The sequence below is a fragment of the Lepidochelys kempii genome, chromosome 1, assembly GCF_965140285.1.
Source record: "Lepidochelys kempii isolate rLepKem1 chromosome 1, rLepKem1.hap1, whole genome shotgun sequence".
Lineage (NCBI taxonomy): Eukaryota > Metazoa > Chordata > Testudines > Cheloniidae > Lepidochelys > Lepidochelys kempii.
In genome coordinates, this window is record NC_136380.1 from 102,249,122 (window position 1) to 102,269,505 (window position 20,384).

Genomic DNA, 20,384 nt, shown 5'->3' on the forward strand with positions numbered 1-20,384 from the left:
GCACAAGAACAAATCCGCACAGACACACCCCTAGAACCCCGACCAGGGGCATTCTATCTGCTACCCAAGATCCATAAACCTGGAAATCCTAGATGCCCCATCATCTCAGGCATTGGCACCCTGACAGCAGGATTGTCTGGCTATGTAGACTCCCTCCTCAGGCCCTACGCTACCAGCACTCCTAGCTACCTTCGAGACACCACTGACTTCCTGAAGAAACTACAGTCCATCGGTGATCTTCCTGAAAACACCATCCTGGCCACTATGGATGTAGAAGCCCTCTACACCAACATTCCACACACAGACGGACTACAAGCCATCAGGAACAGTATCCCCGATAATGTCACAGCAAGCCTGGTGGCTGAACTTTGTGACTTTGTCCTCACCCATAACTATTTCGCATTTGGGGACAATGTATACCTTCAAATCAGCGGCACTGCTATGGGTACCCGCATGGCCCCACAGTATGCCAACATTTTTATGGCTGACTTAGAACAACGCTTCCTCAGCTCTTGTCCCTTAATGCCCCTACTCTACTTGTGCTATATTGATGACATCTTCATCATCTGGACCCATGGAAAAGAAGCCCTTGAGGAATTCCACCATGATTTCAACCATCCCACCATCAACCTCAGCCTGGACCAGTCCACACAAGAGATCCACTTCCTGGACACTACGGTGCTAATAAGCGATGGTCACATAAACACCACCCTATACCAGAAACCTACTGACCGCTATTCCTACCTACATGCCTCCAGCTTTCACCCAGACCACACCACACGATCCATCGTCTACAGCCAAGCTCTACGATACAACTGCATTTGCTCCAACCCCTCAGACAGAGACAAACACCTACAAGATCTCTATCAAGCATTCTTACAACTACAGTACCCACCTGCTGAAGTGAAGAAACAGATTGACAGAGCCAGAAGAGTACCCAGAAGTCACCTACTACAGGACAGGCCCAACAAAGAAAATAGCAGAATGCCACTAGCCATCACCTTCAGCCCCCAACTAAAACTTCTCCAACGCATCATCAAGGATCTACAACCTATCCTGAAGGACGACCCATCACTCTCACAAATCTTGGGAGAAAGGCCAGTCCTTGCCTATAGACAGCCCCCCAACCTGAAGCAAATACTCACCAGCAACCACACACCACACAACAGAACCACTAACCCAGGAACCTATCCTTGCAATAAAGCCCATTGCCAACTGTGTCCACATATCTATTCAGGGAACACTATCATAGGGCCTAATCACATCAGCCACACTATCAGAGGCTCATTCACCTGCACATCTATCAATGTGATATATTCCATCATGTGCCAGCAATGCCCCTATGCCATGTACATTGGTCAAACCGGACAGTCTCTACGTAAAAGAATAAATGGACACAAATCAGATGCCAAGAATTATAACATTCATAAACCAGTCGGAGAACACTTCAATCTCTCTGGTCACTCGATTACAGACCTAAAAGTCGCAATATTACAACAAAAAGACTTCAAAAACAGACTCCAACGAGAGACTGCTGAATTGGAATAATTTTCAAACTGGATACAATTAACTTAGGCTTGAATAGAGACTGGGAGTGGATGTGTCATTACACAAAGTAAAACTATTTCCCCATGTTTATTTCCCCCCCCCCCCCCACACACACACACTGTTTCTCAGACGTTCTTGTTAACTGCTGGAAATGGCCCACCTTGATTATCACTACAAAAGGTTTCCCCCCCACACTCTCCTGCTGGTAATAGCTCATCTTAAGTGATCACTCTCCTTACAGTGTGTATGATAACACCTATTTTTCATGTTCTGTGTGTATATAAATGTCCTCACTGTATTTTCCACTGAATGCACCCGATGAAGTGAGCTGTAGCTCATGAAAGCTTATGCTCAAATAAATTGGTTAGTCGCTAAGGTGCCACAAGTACTCCTTTTCTTTTTGCGAATACAACAGCTGCTACTCTGACACCTGTCTGGTGTTACAAGCTTCCATACAGCGATCGCCACTTGCTTCTCCACTGTCAGAGCAGCTCTCATTTTTGTGTTGCTGAACTGCAGGGCAGGGGAAAATTCTGCACAAAGTTCCTGGAAAGTGGCCGTAGGCATTCGAAAGTTGTGCAGCCACTGCTCGTCATCCCATACCTGCAAAATGATGCAGTCCCACCAGTCAGAGCTTGTTTCATGGGACCAGAAATGGCGCTCAACCATGTGCAGCTGCTCTGAGACTGCCAGCAGCGATTGTGAATTGTTTTTTTCAATGGTTTGCAGCAGGGCTGCTTGCAGGACATTGCGCAGCGGCCCCTATCTTGGCTCTGGAAATACTGCAGGAGAAGGTGCGAGGTGTTTGAGATGCTCCCAGCAAGAGTGCACAACTGAGCAGGCTCCATGCTTCTTCAGCTATGGCGTACACGTGGTGGTTTCAAAATAAGGCATGAAAACCACTGGGATGTTTGCCATTGATCTGAGGGAGGGAGGGCAGTGCATCATGGGAGGCCAATGCAATGTTCCCATTCTCCCCTGCGACAATGTTTTGGTCCCACGAAGCGTTGAACAAACTTCCCAAAACACACTGCGGCAAGTTGCACTTTGGGATAGCTACCCATGATGCACTGCTTTGTGCATCAGTGCCGGCACTGCTAGGGAGGACACACTCCACTGACACAACGAGCATGGTGTAGTCACGCACAATCGACTTAATTAATTCGGAGGCTTGAGGTCAAATTACATAAAGTCGACTTTATTTTGTAGTGTAGACATGCCCTCAGTCTCCCTCTCTGGCTGCTGCCAGGCGCATCACCAAATGTCTGACTCCTCTTACTCTGGTCTAGTTCACAGACTGGCGAACTGGCCCATAATAAACAGAAAAAGAGAGAGGCTAACTTAAGGACTTCACACTCAGATTTTTTTCACTTTTAAGAGCCATTATAAAAATATTTTCAAATGTTTGTTTTTCTAAAATTTCTGCATTCATTTCTGTTCTTTGGAAAGTTCCGGGTGAGCTATGTGGATAATGGATCTCCTGTTTGCTAACAATTCTGAAAAAGTAGGAAGAATAATTGCTTTTAGGTCAAACAAAATGGTTTGTTTAGATTTTGACCGTTTTAAAATGCTCATGATTGCTTTTTAATAAAATTTTAAGAAATTGGGAAAAGTCATTTTGAATTGAAAAATTTAAATGATTCATTTTGAACATGTGGCAGCAAAAAGGTTTGGTTTTTTTAATTGTCTTTGTTTTTTTAACTGCACCAATGTGGCAAAACCAACACAAATTAGTTACTGAATCTGAATTTTTTTGCTGGAAAAAAATTACAGACAATTTTGTTTTGCCCACCTCTTATCCTTATTGAACTCAGTGGGAGTTTTGTCATTGACTTCATTGGGGCCAGTATTTCACACCTGGTATGTAACAGCAAAAATTTCAGAACATCTCTGTGCTATATTTGTGGCATCAACATTTAGAGCAGATTCTTCCCCTTGTTTTTAATTTGGTTTGGTGGGGGGTTAGATTTTTCTTTAGTCCAAAAATGGTTTGTTTTTTATCAAAAAGAACCAAAACTATTTTGTGAAAAATTGAGTCTTTTAAAATATCTTTTAAAAGATATTTATGGACATGGTCACTGAATTCTTTCATTTACTGAAAACCCAGTAAACTTTAAAATTTGATAATATTTTCAATACATTTTTGAAAAAGATATAGAAAAAATTAGAAATTTCAAAAAAGAACCACAAAAAATGGGTGAGTTTCAAAGACTGAGAAACTAAAACAACCTGTGAACTGGTGTGGATATTAGAACATCTCCTTTTGAAGTAACATGGAACAATGTTTTCTGAGGTACACTTGGGTCATTCTTGCATATTCTGATTTGCAAATGGATGAACCTGAGGACACTGCAGGTAAACAAACTGTCCCAGCCCGCCAGCAGATTTCCTTGATGGGCCACGTGCCAAAGGTTGCCAATCTCTGTTTTAGACTGTAAACTCTTGGGAATGAGGACTATATTTTTGTGTCCTGTTAGTGCTCAACAAATACAATAAATACAATAAATGAGACATGAATATACAAATACACTGTTCCAGTCTTACCCCTCTTACTCTGGTTTAGATCACAGACTGGCGAACTGGCCCATCATAAACAGAAAAAGAGAGAGGCTAACTTAAGGACTTCACACTCAGATTTTTTCACGTTTAAGTGTGATTATCAAAATATTTTCAATTGTTTGTTTTTCTAAAAGAGACATGCATATACATGTACAGTCACACTCTTAGGTTTTCTCCTTTGTGCACTAATGTATGTTGATTAGTGCCTATCTCTGATGACTGAGAGAGATCAGTGCTGCCAAACCAAGTAAGGGAGAGTATGCAGCAGTTGCCACTGAGTTGCTGTATTTTTTAGTTAAAGGAACAACAGCAAAAAAAAAGTATTTCTCCTTTTTATTGGAGCTTCTTTTCTTTACTAGCAGAGATTGAGCCAGTAAATCAGCAGGGAAGCTGGGATGGAAGAAGCCTTAGCTGCTGTCCAGAGTATTCTTTAAAACGGGGAAGAAAATGGCTTTTAGTTGTTTGTTTTATTTTGTTTTGGTTTAGCTGCACTAGGGCTTATCTTCCTTTACCAGTGCGGGTTATGCCATTAACCATCACTGAAGCAGGAAAATGTTATATAAATATTGCGTCCCCCACTCTCTTTCTTCTGGCATTCACATTTTTCATGTGCAAACAGAGATCATATGAACAAGTCATGAGACAAGTCTTTAGCAAAGTTTTTTTATTTATTTACTTGATTTATTTTTTTAGAAAGAACTGAATAATGATCTTCTTTAACATGTCCTTTAATTATTGAGCAGTGTCTCTGGACCACCGGAGACAGCAAATACAAAATGTATTTAATTAGCAAACAAACTGGTTTTACATCATGAAAGCAATTTATTTACAATAGCTTATTTAAATTCCACTATATCAGCAGAAGGTGTGTTGTACTTTAATGTTGTTTCTGACCGCAGACAAACTGGCATATTTAAAATCAACTGTGGTAAGATTTTATTGATGAGAAATTAAGTGACCCATTTAGAATGCTCACCTGCCAATTAGATAGATGCCCTTTGTGTACAACTGTTTGAAGCCATATGTTGTTCTTGATAGAATGGTTTACGAAAGATCATACATAGTCTAAAAGTGTAAAGAGGAAACTCGAAATTAACTGACTGTAATTTATGCTTAATGATTAATTTGGAATACAATGATTCAACTACATCATAAATGAACAGTGCAGTCAGTGATATAGTCAGAAATCTTTTAAGACATTTAAAGGATTTGTAAAAACCTATTGGACCTTGTGTAAAGAGAAAGTAGTCGAAATGACACACTTTGCTCATGGTTCATATGGATATTTTTGCCCTGAGAGACATTGCAAAAGACATGTAGTGTAAAGATCTCCGCTGATATACACCATGCCATCTATTGATGGAAGAAGCAGTTGGATTGGTCCTTGAAGCTCTTGCAGTGCTAATCTACCAAGCAATGATATTCATGCTACTCATGAATATGCATCCCATTGTCTTTAAACATTATCACAAGCTCTCGCTATCATTTTATTGAGATAATAATGGTTAGCAATTAAAATACTAAAAAAAAAAGATTTTCAAGCTATAAATATTGTTTATGTACTAGTAGACTAATTCTGTAATCCCTTTTAAAAATAGCCATTCAGGACTATCAAAATAATGTACTCTGAAACTAAAGTTACATACATTTAAAATCTCTCTTCAAAATTAATTTAAACTTTTTCTAGCTTTTAGAAAGAAGTCATGTTTATAATTGTGCAAAAGTGTCTTAAAGAGAATCTGTTAAGGATGTCCACTTTAAACTTTTTTGATGCAACTGTAGCTTTTTAAAAAAGGATATTAGAAAAGATGAGTTTGAATGATAACTGATTTTGACACTGTTTCCTTAAATTCCTAGGCCATGGAAAGTGTGACTGTGGGAAATGCAAATGTGATGAAGGCTGGTATGGTGATGCTTGTCAGTACCCAACTACTTGCAACCTTTCACGGAAGAAGAGCAATGAAATGTGTAAGAATTCTCAAGATATTATCTGTTCTAATGCAGGTAAGAGATTTTCCTTAATGGTTAAAATTCTTCCTGCGTTACCTTGTATATCACGATGACATGTGACATGGTTTAATTAAAACTTCACAGAATATGGTTTTAAAGATTGATTAGTATACTTAAAAAGACATGCTAAACTTCTGTGAAATTCTATTCGTCAGCATATGTGTGTGTAATGGGAGTCAGATAATACAATGTAAATAAGTCAGCAGGCTGAGTCTTTCCTTTGAAATTGACATGGACTCCAGCTGTTCTGAATGACTTCTTCATCCAGAAAAATCAATGGAAAAAATGTAACCTAAACTGTAGTATGCAGATTGCTAGACACGATATGCAACGCTCGTTTAAACTTTTTAGCAGGATTTATGTGAAAATATTTTTATGACTTTTAAATTACCTGTAAAGTGTACTCAAAATGCTTTCTTTAGAATTCTGGCTCATCCATAGCTATATGAAACTGATGAAGACTCCAGCTGTGCCAGATGTTTTACTCATCAAAAGGATGTGATAACAACATTAACACTGAGAGAGGGCTTAGATTTTTTTGTTTTGGTCGGATGCAAAGGAGGCATTTACAGACATCCTTTCTGGAAATTTATACAGAAGCTTTGACATTGATTATTAAATCTTACTATCCCAAAACATTTGCCAGCCAAAACCCTGGTACGAGCTGTTGTAACTCTTTTTATCCTTTGTTTAAGTTTTATGATTCGTGCTAACCTCAGTGGGAATTACCAAGTAAATAAACAGGGGAAGATACAACTGTCTTGAAGGTCCAGCTGCACAGCCTTAAAATTTTGGTGGACATTTGCAGGCAATCTGAACTGAAATCAGATTCTGCTGATTAACATTCACAAATCTCTATGTGAATCTGGCAGTGGGAGGAGTTACCAAGTTCACACTTTTGCCCAACATTGCCAGTATTTTAATTTACATTGAAGCCCATACACGTATGTAGCTTTATACTTACAGGATAGGTTTCAGAGGAACAGCCGTGTTAGTCTGTATTCGCAAAAAGAAAAGGAGTACTTGTGGCACCTTAGAGACTAACCAATTTATTTGAGCATGAGCTTTCGTGAGCTACAGCTCACTTCATCAGATGTTTACCGTGGAAACTGCAGCAGACTTTATATACACACAGAAATCATGAAACCATCATGAAATCATGAAAGGTATTGTTTCATGATTTCTGTGTGTATATAAAGTCTGCTGCAGTTTCCACGGTAAACATCTGATGAAGTGAGCTGTAGCTCACGAAAGCTCATGCTCAAATAAATTGGTTAGTCTCTAAGGTGCCACAAGTACTCCTTTTCTACTTACAGGATAGTTCTCTTACTCATTGTGTCATCTTGGCACTAAACTAATGACTAATGACTAAGCACTGTCATTCCTTTGCTGGAGATAACGTAGACTGCAAAAAGAACAGGAGTACTTGTGGCATCTTAGAGACTAACAAATTTATTAGAGCATAAGCTTTCGTGGGCTACAGCCCACTTCATCGGATGCATAGAATGGAACATATATTAAGAAGATATATATATATATTTATATATATACAGATAAATTGGAAGTTGCCATACAAACTGTGAGAGGCTAATTAGTTTAGATGAGCTATTATCAGCAGGAGAAAAAGACTTTTGTAGTGATAATCAAGATGGCCCATTTAGACAGTTGACAAGAAGGTGTGAGGATACTTAACTTAGGGAAATAGATTCAGTACCTGTAATGACCCAGCCACTCCCAGTCTCTATTCAAACCCAAGTTTATGGTATCTTGTTTGCATATTAATTCAAGCCCAGCAGTTTCTCATTGGAGTCTGTTTTTGAAGATTTTCTGTTGCAAAATTGCCACCCTTAAATCTTTTACTGAGTGGCCAGAGAGGTTGAAGTGTTCTCCAACCGGTTTTTGAATGTTATGATTCCTGATGTCAGATTTGTGTCCATTTATTCTTTTGCATCGAGACTGTCCGGTTTGGCCAATGTACATGGCAGAGGGGCATTGCTGACACATGATGGCATATATCACATTGGTAGATGTGCAGGTGAACGAGCCCCTGATGGCGTGGCTGATGTGATTAAGTCCTATGATGGTGTCACTTGAATAAATATGTGGACAGGGTTGGCAACGGGCTTTGTTGCAAGGATATGTTCCTGGATTAGTGTTTTTGTTGTGTGGTGTGTGGTTGCTGGAGACTGCAAAAAAAAAAAAATAGACCACAAAAGTACCAGGAATTATCTGAGTTGAATTTAATCCATTTTTGATATGATACTTGTTACTTGACTATAGGCAGGAGAGGAATTAAGGCAGGGCTGGTTGGTGAAGACTCAATCAGCTGCTTTAGGTTAAGACTGAGAGCTCAACTATAAAAAGGGAGGCAGTTTGTGTGGAGGCAAAGTTCTCATTAAAGACTAGGTTTTCTTGTAACCAGAGCTGGACTCTCTTTCCTTGTGCTTTTCTGTTTATACAAAAAACTTTAGTTTCCTCCACCTCCTTCAAGTGGTGCACCTTAAAACATGACAGTAAAACCCTGATTTGTGGAATTCTCTTTGGGAAAGATATCTGGTTACTGGACTTAGGTTTGTTCTATAGAGTCAGTTTATATTTTGTCATGTTTTGGTATTCTCTTCAATGCAGTAGTGAAACACTCTCTGACAGCTTGTCAGATATTGAACTACTGATGGGCAAAGGGAAGTGTTGAACAATAGAGGGTCATTATCAAGTCTTACACCAGAAATGAGCCATGATCTAATGTGTCACAGAGAGAGAGAGAGAGAAAGAGAGAGAGAGAGAGAGAGAAACTACATAAACAAAGTAACTGAGTTACCACTTTGGACAAGAGAAGGACCACATCTTGGCTATAAAGCTACATCCACACAGCTCCCTCTATGCTAAACATCATATAGACCCAGATTAGGGAACTGGAACACATGAGTTATGAGGAGAGGCTGAGGGAACTGGGGATGTTTAGTCTACGGAAGAGAAGAATGAGGGGGGGATTTGATAGCTGCTTTCAACTACCTGAAAGGGGGTTCCAAAGAGGATGGCTCTAGACTGTTCTCAGTGGTAGCAGATGACAGAACAAGGAGTAATAGTCTCAAGTTGCAGTGGGGGAGGTTTAGGTTGGATATTAGGAAAAAACTTTTTCACTAGGAGGGTGGTGAAACACTGGAATGGGTTACCTAGAGAGGTGGTGGAATCTCCTTCCTTAGATATTTTTAAGGTCAGGCTTGGCAAAGCCCTGGCTGGGATGATTTAGTTGGGGATCGGTCCTGCTTTGAGCAGGGGGTTGGACTAGATGACCTCCTGAGGTCCCTTCCAACCCTGATATTCTATGATTCTATGATTCTATGATTACCAGAGGTGGCTCGAGCAATTGTGGAAACATAAAACATACACGCGTGTTTAAATTAGACACACAAATAACTCACGTATATGTGTAAATGTTAAGCAGAGCATTCTTCTGTGAGGTGTTCCAAGATCTGCACTGCCTACCTGTTTCTTTCTGGGTGGAGTTTAAAATACTGTTTTTGATAAAGATCTAAATGAGGGTCTGGCTCTCACCATAAGACTGTGATCAGCGGAAATGCATGAGCTGGAGCCCCTGCAGGGTAAAAGAGAGGATGCTGCTAGTAACATTTTCTCCATGAGGGCCTCTTTCCTTTTGAATTCACTCTCCCGCATCTCTTGGCTGGAGATGGCCTGAGTCTGTTCATTTCTGGGATTCACTGAAAAGCCCAACTAGTTGAGCAGCCATTTGAGGTGGCTGAGATTGGAATGGTTTGGAATAGGTTGTGGGATTTGAAGCAGGAATGTTTTTGTTTTGTAACGTCTTTTGTTTACCGGCGACGATTGGTGTTGTGTGGGTTTGGCCACTGGGCTGCTACTATCATTTTGTTTAGTTAAGGACTATGTTTTTAAATTATTGTCAGATTGCCTAGCACCTGGAACGGGTATCTGATATATGTGTGACACTGAAGTAACAAGTAAATCATCATGTATTTATTGCAAGTACTTGCCCAGTTAGGCACCAGGTCTTTCAAACAGGGAGTTGGCCTTCATTGCTTTATTCTTAGATTCTAGGGTTCAGATCTGAAGCAGAAAGAAATATATATATATATTTTCAAAAACACAAGCCTAGCATGATGATAGGAGCCCAACTGCCCAATGTATTTTCTATTAATGCATGCACACAATTGTACATAAAGCTGGTTGAATAACTTTTAATGAATTCATTTTCTATCCTTTTCTGTTTGTGAATCATCTACTGAGAAATTGGAGTTTTCTTGAAGTTTTTCATTACCTAACAATGCTTGCTAAGTAACTTCAGCAAATAATTTTAGATCTGTAGTTTATTTGTAATCAAGTTCTTGTCATTGTTTTTAAATTTAAGTTGTTTAGCTTGGACATGTAGGTTGCATGGCAGGTTTCTATTCCCGATCTGAATGAGTGTGACAGTCAGTCTAGTTTCCATTGTAAATACAAATCTGAATTTAAAAATTGATATCTGCAATAGTATTAGGTATTATTAGCTTACATGTGCTGCTTTGGATACCAGGTTTTTATTCCAGTAATCTCATCTACTGAATTTTTGTGGAAAGCAACTACACAAGAGGCATGAACACAGCTGAAGCGAACTCCTAGATGACTTAGGAATGCAAATTGCTGATTTTCTTATGTTCATTCTGGTAGTGCCTAGGGCAGTGGTTCCCAAACTTGTTCCGCCGCTTGTGCAGGGAAAGCCCCTGGCGGGCCGGGCTGGTTTGTTTACCTACTGCGTCCGTAGGTTCGGCCGTTTGCGGCTCCCAGTGGCCGCGGTTTGCTGCTCCAGGCCAATGGGAGCTGCTGGAAGCGGCGCGGGCCGAGGGACGTACTGGCCGCCACTTTCAGCAGCTCCCATTGGCCTGAAGCAGCGAACCGCGGCCACTGGGAGCTGCGATCGGCCGAACCTGGGGACGCAGCCGGTAAACAAACCGGCCCAGCCCGCCAGGGGCTTTCCCTGCACAAGTGGCAGAACAAGTTTGGGAACCGCTGGCTTAGGGGCTAACCAAGAACAGGGTCCTACCGGGACAGGGAACGTACAAACATAGAATAAGATAAAGTCACTGTCCAAAAAAGCTTATAGTCTAAATACACAAATATGATTATTATTTTTATTATCATAGCACTTAGGAGCCTAGTCATAAACTAGGGTCCCATTATGCTAGGAATTGTACAAACACAGAACAAAAAGACAGTGTCTGCCCCAGCGAGCTTACAATTTAAGACAAGAGACAACAGATGGATGTATACAGACAGATAGGGGAGTACAAGGAGGCAATAAGACAGTATTGTCCAGCATGATGAGCTGTGGTCTCAATGCACCAGGAGGGAAAAGGCAAAGGATATAACATATGAGCAGAGTCCTCAGCATGATGATCAGCAGATGTTATGTTAGTTCCACAGGTTTTTGTTTTGTTTTGTTATTTAAGCCCTTTCAGACAATTTTTGCACTATTTGTCAAGCTGTATTGCTGTGTCAGCTTACAAATAACATGCATGTTAATAAATCTGTTCACTTTCAATGGAACTATGTCCTACTTTATGAGATCCATCACAAACAGGGGAAATGTGTCTCTAGAAGTCTATGCTGTATGGAGGAAGACATAGTCTGGGTATATGAAGATATTATCATGGATGTAACCAGCAGTCCTTCAAATGCATTAACTAATCCAGAGTTTGAAGGTCCCCAGTCAATATCTGAAGGGGAAAAATGAGCCCTTTGTATACAGGTTGCAATGAAATAGTGAAAAATAGTGTTGGGCATTTGACCAGTTCAGAAATAATTGGCCAGCTGACCAGTCATATATAGGTCAAATGTTGTCAGAAAATGCAAAAAACAGTAAAATATTTTGAAGCACTAATTTATTAGAACAATAACATCAGTTAAAAAAAGACTTTATGGTCTCCACTATGCTTAGGCTTAGATACTTATGCCTAATTACAAAAACTAAGTTGCTTAAGTAAGTTATTTTAACTCAGAAAAATGCAAAACAATGAAATTAAGATCTAAAAAAATGAAAGAATGGCACCATGATGCCATCAAAAGATAGATTGCCATCTACATCAGGGTATTCTTGCTGCAATATTTTACAATATTTGACCATGACCAAATAATAGGCAATCAATTGACTGGTCATTTGACATTATTTGAACTGTCAATTGACCGGTTTGCCAAGCCTAGTGAAAACTACATTAATGGGTCAAGGAACCTTCCCTCGTAACCAAGGAATGTCGCAGAAAAGTTTAAGATCAGTGAGTGAGGGATCAATCCTTCAGTCTTATATCACATATCCCTGGAATGTACATCCTTGCAGAAAAAGCTCACAGTTCTATTAGACATTTCTAATTACATATTGGTAAAGTACTTACTGTTTGTTTCACATTTTCACTGCAATTAGCTAGTCAGTTGGCAAATTCAAGGTATTGCTGTGATAATTACTATCTAAAGTTGAGTCCTCTTCCCTGACATCTGAGCATGAGTTCTTACTGCAGGTGGTGCTCCCCCAAAATTAGTTCAGACTGATTTCTTGGGGTTTTCTCCATCTCACTACACTGGGACCACATTCTCTAAATTATGATTATGTAGGAGATTCATAGATACTAAGGTCAGAAGGGACCATTATGATCATCTAGTCCGACCTCCTGCACAACGCAGGCCACAGAATCTCACCCACCCACTTCTGCGAAAAACCTCTTACCTATGTCTGAGCTATTGAAGTCCTCAAATCATGGTTTAAAGACTTGAAGGAGCAGAGAATCCTCCAGCAAGCGACCCATGCCCCATGTTACAGAGGAAGGTGAAAAACCTCCAGGGCCTCTTCCAATCTGCCCTGGAGGAAAATTCCTTCCTGACCCCAAATATGGTGATCAGCTAAACTCTGAGCATATGGGCAATTAGGATGTTGTGGGACTCTCTAAATATACTGAGGGAATTCTTCCAATATTATTTCTAGGATCTCAATTATCATGTCATGCTTGTCTGTTGCCATATGGCCACTGAGCTGGACAAAGTCAGGTTCCATGAGAAACTGGCAGTATAGAATTCAGCGTTCTTCCTTCATGAGAGAAAGAGAATGTCTTCCACTGTTGCATTCATGTTGGTGGATTTCATGATATCTTTGGGGTAGCTGTTGACAGACAACCCTGGAGGTGAATTTTACAGGGCTCTAGAGAAGTATGATACTTCTTGTTATGGTTCTTTATTCTTTGTAGAGTTAGACCAAAAAACATCTATTTACACTTCAGATGGTCTCCCCTGACCCCCGGGTTATCTTAAGTTTTGAGTGAGCTCAGCAATAAGGTATATAAAACCACTGTTGGATTAATTAAAACAGCAACAAATACTCTTTCTATGAACTATAATCACGAGAGTGGTTTTTTTTAATGTTTACAGGCATATGTCAATGTGGCAGATGCAAGTGTGAGAATTCGGACGGGAATGGACTGATCTATGGTAAATTTTGTGAGTGTGATGACCGAGAATGCATAGATGATGAAACAGGAGAGATCTGCACAGGTAAGTGCATTATAAATAAGTACAATAAGAAGATCAGTCAAAGCTGGTTGAGACATGCAATAGAGTAATACAGTATTTCAGATTTTTACTTATTGTAATTATAAAATGACTTTATTGCATGCATGTATTGAGAGACAAAGAGATAAATAGCATGAATACCACTGTGAATGGTGAGTAAAAATTTCAAATGAGCAAGTGGCCTGAACAATAAGCTGTGGAACGTAGCAGCCCTGAGCCACTGTCTCCTTTTGTGAAGAGAAGCAGGAGCCATGGTGCATAGCACCACAAAGCTGCTAATTTTCTAACAAGTGAGGTACATGGAAGTGGATCTGTACGAGGGAAAGAGGGAGACACTGAGCTGATACACTAAAAATAGAGAAGTACAGTATTGAGACAAGTGGGATTAGAAATGAGTAACACACACCCACATACACAATCCCGATTCATCCCCATAATACTGCAATTTTACGTTGGTGAGTGTGTGTAAAATATGTATTACTATCTGTATTTAATCATGTGTGTATAAAGACCAAAATAATTTCTATTTGTTTAACTCTCCATGCTGCTCTTGGGAGAGAAAAGAACTTTAGCTGTACAGAATAAGTTGTTTTTTAAAATGATAGTAATATGACCCTCTAAAGAAACCATATCCTGGGAATGCTGGCCAAATTTATCAAATAATTGATCAAAGTAAAAGCTGGGGAGGGATATATGTCAGTGATTCAATATATATTTTATTTTACCAAGTGTGAAGAGAAAATGCCACACTTTATTACATTTGATAACATTTGACATTTTACAAAACCCCATTAAACTCTCCTGTTGCATTTTTCTGTGTATCCTTTCTCATCAGTGCAGTGTCTCATGATAAAGCTTTTTCCTATTCCCTACCCTTGTTTCATTCAGTGATGCCATAATCCAACTGGGGACTAGATTTATCTCTGTAAAACTCCAATTTTATGTTGATGTGCCTGTTGAATACTAGAAAAGATAGGATGCTACACTTAGTAGCAAGATATCCCTGTAGTTGTTGCAGTCACCCTTTTCACCTTTATTTTTATACAAAGTGGTGACGTTTGCATCACAAATCTCTTGTGGTACCTGACTCTCTTTCTAGCATTTAAGTAGCAGCTGATGACGATATAGTAATAGGCTGTCTTTCCTGCACTTGAGGATTTCCTCTGGGATGCCGTCTTTTCCAGGAGCCTTGTCACTGGATAGCAAATCAATGGCCTTGCTTAGCTCTTCTACAGTGGGCTCCAGATCTAGCTCTGGCATGACCTGTAGAATTGGCATTTGGTCCAGTGATTCACTGGTGATGTTTCTTTTTTGTGTGTATAGCTCTGAACAGTGTTCAACCCAATGGGACAACTGCTTGCTTTTAGCTGTAATGATTTCACCACTGTGCGATTTGAGAGGGGCAACTTTGTTGACAGTGGTATCTAGAGCTTTCTTCAGGCCATCATACATGACTTTGAGATTTCCTGTATCTGAGGCTGTCTGTGTATCTCTTCACAGAGCTTGATCCAGTAATGATTTGCACAGCATCTGCTTGCTCACTGCATCTTGGTTTTTGTATGTTGACGTCTCACTTTTTGGTGCTCTCTGTTGGCTTCTTCTTGTGTTCCAGATAGACTGTGTTCTTAATATTGATGTGAGGTAATAGTTCCACTTCATTTTCTTCAAACCAGTCCTTTTTTGATTGTCTCTTTCACCAAATGTAGCGAAAGCTGTTTCATGGATTGTTGTTCTTAAATCCTCCCAAAATTCCTCTGCCTTCTCTGGTAATGACTTCCCATGCATGCTAAGTTCAAAAGCCTGCACAAACTCCTGGCATTTCCTCTGTTTTTTTGGTATTAACAGCATTGATTTTGGGCTTGCTCCTAGGTTTTGCTCTATATAGTTTCTTGGCTGTAATCTTGACTTTGCTAATAATCAAGAAGTGTTCAGTGTCACAATCAGCGCTGTGAACGTGCAAGTGTTCTGTACTAAGTACTAGGTCTTTCCTCCTGACGATAACAAGGTCTAATTGGTGCCAGTGGCGTGATTGTGGATGTTGCCAGGACACTTTGTGGTGATCTTTTCCTGTAAAATATGAATTGGTAATGCACATTTGGTTTTGGGTGCAGAATTCAAGAAGTCATTGGCCGTTCTCATTCATCTTGCCAATGCCAAAATGTCCTAGGCAATCTGGCTATGAGTTGTTGTCTGCACCAACTCTTGCATTAAAGTCACCAAGAAAGAAAAGTTGCTCAGTTGATGGTATTCTTCTGATGACTTGATGCAAAGAGTTGTAAAATGTATCCTTCTCCTCAGGGCTAGATTTGAGTGTTGGTGCATAGGCACTAATGATGCTCACAGAGCCGATGGTTGTCTGAAGTCTAAGTGAAATGATACGCTCTGACTTATCAATTGGAGTTTCTAGGAGCTTTACTCACTTGTTTCTCAAAGCCAAACTGACACCGTGCAGAGGATTTTCTTTGCTGGTTTTACCTTGACAAAAGAAGGTGTAATTGGCCTCTTGGACAGAACCAGCATCTGCAAGTCTTGTTTCCTGGAGTGCTGCAATGTCAACATTGAGTTTGTTCAGCTCACAGTCTACCAAAGCTGACTTCCTTATGCTGCTTGTGAATTGTAGGTTGTCATTGTCTGTCAATTTTGGACACATGGTACTGACATTCCAGCTGCCAAGCCAGAAAGTTCTTGGTTTCTTATTTTTGTCAGGTGCAAGGTTTCTATCTGCCATTCAACTTTTGGTCTAGCCTCACACACCCCATGGGGAAGGCAGACTGTCGTGGGTCAGCATGTAACTGTCCGTGGGCAGCCCAGCTTTGTGGTGGGTGGTGGCTGACTAATGGAATGGAGTGATTGCTCCCACCATTGTCACTTCTGCTCCAAGATGCATGTTGTCCCAAAGATACAGCATCCTCTTCAGGACACAGCCCTCCGGCTATGTCACACTCTGTTCTCTCCCCTTTCCGGGGAAATGGCAGTCCACTGTTCAGCCACTTCCTCGATGGTGAGTGGCGGGGGGGGACCCAGGCCCACCCACTACTCTGGGTCCCGGCCCAGGAACCGTGTAGATGTCAGCCACATGCTGCATCCCCTACAACCCCACAGTCTACTTCCCTGGACCACTTCCCCGCAGCCCCAGCACCTTCTCCATCCTTGTCTCAGGGCCCTAGCATGTCAGCAATCAGCCAGGAGCTCACTCTCACTCCCCTGATCCTGCCCAGCACTGCTCTGTCCAAGATGCTAGCTGCCCTCTGCCTGCAAGTCCTCCTCCCTCCCTGAGCTCCAGGGAGTGACTGTCCTGCTCTGCCCTGCAGCTCTTCTTATATGGGCCTGCCTGGCCCTGATTGGCTGCTCCTCATAGCCCTCTCCAATTGGCTTTCTCCCTAGGGTCCTCTCCCATTGGCTGTCTGTTGTACAGCCTCCCTAGGGTTCTATTAACCCTTTATGGACTAGTGTGGGGCAGAGGCCCCATCACAGGGGCATTAGCCATAGGGATTTCATATTCAGTTTCAACAAAGATACGGCCTGATTTTTAACATGGACCATATGATAGCTAACTAAATTCTGATCCTGCAATTTGTTGTTGTGTCCTCATAGAACAGCATTGTCTTCAGTCAGAAACCATAGATCCACTCCAAGATAATTGTAGATTAAATTATGTAGTTCATACTAGTTCTGGGTATCTATGAGTATGAGGGAGAAAAGAAGAGGTCAAAGGTGGTTGTTATCCTTCGTGGCCAAACATGATGCTGACAATGGTTTTACGTCTTGTGAGCATAGTTGTGGCTAAAAAGCCCACAACTATGAAAAAGAGTCTTTCCAAATAAAATGCTTAGGTAGTTTGATGCCAAGGAAGGGATTACAAATTATGCCTGCCAAGACTGCTGCTGTTTATGTCTCAGCCTCTGTGCCTCAACAGCCATAAGACAGTTAATAAAACTTTGCCCTGTCATCAGGACACACGCGTGACTTGTTTTCAATGGTGATGGTTTGTGTTGCGCCATCCACACTCGCTCGCCTATTCATCTGTGCTGTAGTGGCACACAGTCACAAGATGATTGGCAGGGGTGCAGTCTGTAGCCAATGATGTGGAATCGTTCCATGAGCCCTCTTTAGTCAAAGATAGAGATGGTCAAAAAATGTATAACAATTTAGTTCACAAATTTAGCTTCCTTTCTACCAGTGTGAAGAGTCTGCAAAAAATTGCCTAGTTCTCAAATGTATTTAGTTTTAGAAATTATTCACAGATTTGTTCGGAAATAATTCTTGATTGCTTTCATGAACAATTCATTGTGAATATTTGAAATGCAAAATTTGCTCTGGCTTGGTTAGTTACATAAGTCACACAGAACTGTTTCTTTTCCCTTATTGGTTGACAGCTGTGGAAATGTCATGTTTGACTGTAAAATTTACATTTCACAATTCAAAATGTGCACTGTTGATAGTAAATGAACATGAGATATTTGAGGACAGCAGCTGATCCAGTTCTTGCAGAGACTTCTGGGGCTGTTGAGTCTGACACTCAGGGTAAAGTGAGAAAGGACTTGATCCTGCAAGGTCCTGGCTCTGCTCACCAAAGCACTTAACTAAGTACTTAACTTTAAGTCCATGAAGAGTCCCACATGCTTAATGTTAACCACTTGGGTAGTCCCACTGAAGTCACTGCACTAGTCACCTGCTGAAAGTTAGGTGCTTTGGTGGATTAGGTCAGAGGGCTTAAGTAGAGTTAGTAGGATTAAGCCCCAAATGACCAAAGGCAGGACCTGTTCAGGATTTTGAAGGTGGGGGAGGGATATTAGGTAAATTTGTTAAAGGTTTGTTTTGATTCATGGAAGGGATTGATCTTCCAGCTAGCTCTTAATTTTTAAGAGCTGATTTGTCTCTGTCCATAATTTCCCTGTTTAAAACAGATGCAAACAAAAGCCATAGTCCTGCACGCTGCTCAGCACAGGTGGAGCCCTCCACTGGCACAGAACCCCATGGAGTGAATCTTGCAAGGGGCCGAGCTCCCTCAGCTCCTGTTGTTTAGAAGTTGCAAGCGCACAGTACCCTGCAGTTCATGACAGAGATTGAGCCACAGTAGTGTATTTAAAGTTGCTCTTAACTTTTTCTGTTACATTCACGATCTACTAAATTTACCCATCCATACTCAAGAAGTAAGTTTAATGACTGTTTAAAGAATAAGTTTAAATTTAATTTTATTATTATTGATTGATTTATGTATTGCAAATGAAGAACATTTGTAAAATAGGTTTATGGAGGTATATCAATATAACATAATTAATTGCTTTTGTAGAAATCTGATTTTATTCAGAAATAAAATCTGTCAGCTGCTTTGGTTGTGATCATAACACTGCAAGGATGAAGAGGAAAATTAGTAAAACTGGTTAGATTGTTAATGCTCTTTTAAAAACTTGTCTTTTTCTCACTGTATAAAATTTGCTTTGGGTTAAGGTCATGGAAAGTGTTACTGTGGAAACTGTTACTGTGAGGCTGGTTGGCATGGAGATAAATGTGAATTCCAGTGTGACATCACCCCATGGGAGATCAAGAAAAGATGCACATCTCCAGATGGCAAAATCTGCAGCAATAGAGGTGTGTCATTCACATATTTTATATGTGCATTTATTCTGCACTAGGACAAAGGTCATAATTTTTGGAAATAGTTTTTGGTTTTGCTCTCCTTTCACTTCTGGACATGAATCTTTAAAATTTAGCATCTGTGCGTATATGTGTATACATAACCATACACTTATGTGTGCATGTATGAATATGTTTGTGTATATGCATACACATATTTCCTATTATATACATATATGTGTGAATATGTCTATGTAAAATATGTGTTTATAAGATGAAATTGACCCAAGAATGGGAAGCCCTTTTCACCTCTTGCTCCTACAATGAGGTTGCACTGGACGGGTAATGGGCAGATAACTCATCCTGAGTTCCCAAAACCCCTGAATATGGGCTATGAAAGAACAGTGGTCATTATTTCATCTCATAACCTGGAACAGCAGCCAAAGAGGGCCTGCTCATGGCCTTGGAAGATCAATTTTTTTAACTACATATAGTTCTTTGCACAAAGTCCAATCACGTGAATTTCATCCATAATTTCCATTTAATTTTGCCAATTTGGGAAGAAATAATGAAAAAAATGAGATTTGTATTCACCAGCTGCTATACTTGGCTTCAGTGAACAAATAGTTCAAAGTGAGAATGTTATTCCTTTGGCTGCAGTCCAGAACTATTACAGAAGAGCAAAAGTGCAAGTCTCAAAGATACCTTTCTTAAATATATCTCTACTGACAAAACCTGCTATAGTATGAGCACCTAATTAGCCTGAGAGCATTTAGAAAACTCTCTCATCTTAATTATGGGGAAATTGAAAGCTTGGCTCAAATACAGAAGTAATGTAGGCTCATTTAATGTTTGGGCTTTAACTATAAAAAAAACTTGTGTAATACAGGAAACAATAAATGTAGAAACATTATGTGTCAAATTAGATGTTTTATTTGCACTGTAATAGTGATATCTTACCAAAGGGAATTTTAAGATGTCTTATCTAGCAAGCATTTCTTTATCCTTATACTGGAGCAGTGCAAATGAGTGTAACTGGTACCCTTAATAGCTGCAAACTTCTGCAGGATGCACAAGCAAACTACCTGCCCAATACTATTTCCAGAATTCGTTTTAACTTTCAC

General features: G+C 40.3%; 1 protein-coding gene across 2 annotated transcripts in view; it reads left to right on the forward strand.

Moving 5' to 3' along the window:
- The window catches only part of ITGBL1 (integrin subunit beta like 1), a 250,965-nt gene that overhangs the window by 112,966 nt on the left and 117,615 nt on the right, over positions 1–20,384 (forward strand). For both annotated transcript variants that reach the window (XM_073349140.1, XM_073349157.1), the window contains exons 4-6: positions 5,965–6,111; positions 13,543–13,665; positions 19,135–19,275. In XM_073349140.1, the coding sequence (XP_073205241.1) occupies positions 5,965–6,111; positions 13,543–13,665; positions 19,135–19,275 (411 nt within the window). The remainder of the gene's footprint in view (positions 1–5,964; positions 6,112–13,542; positions 13,666–19,134; positions 19,276–20,384) is intronic.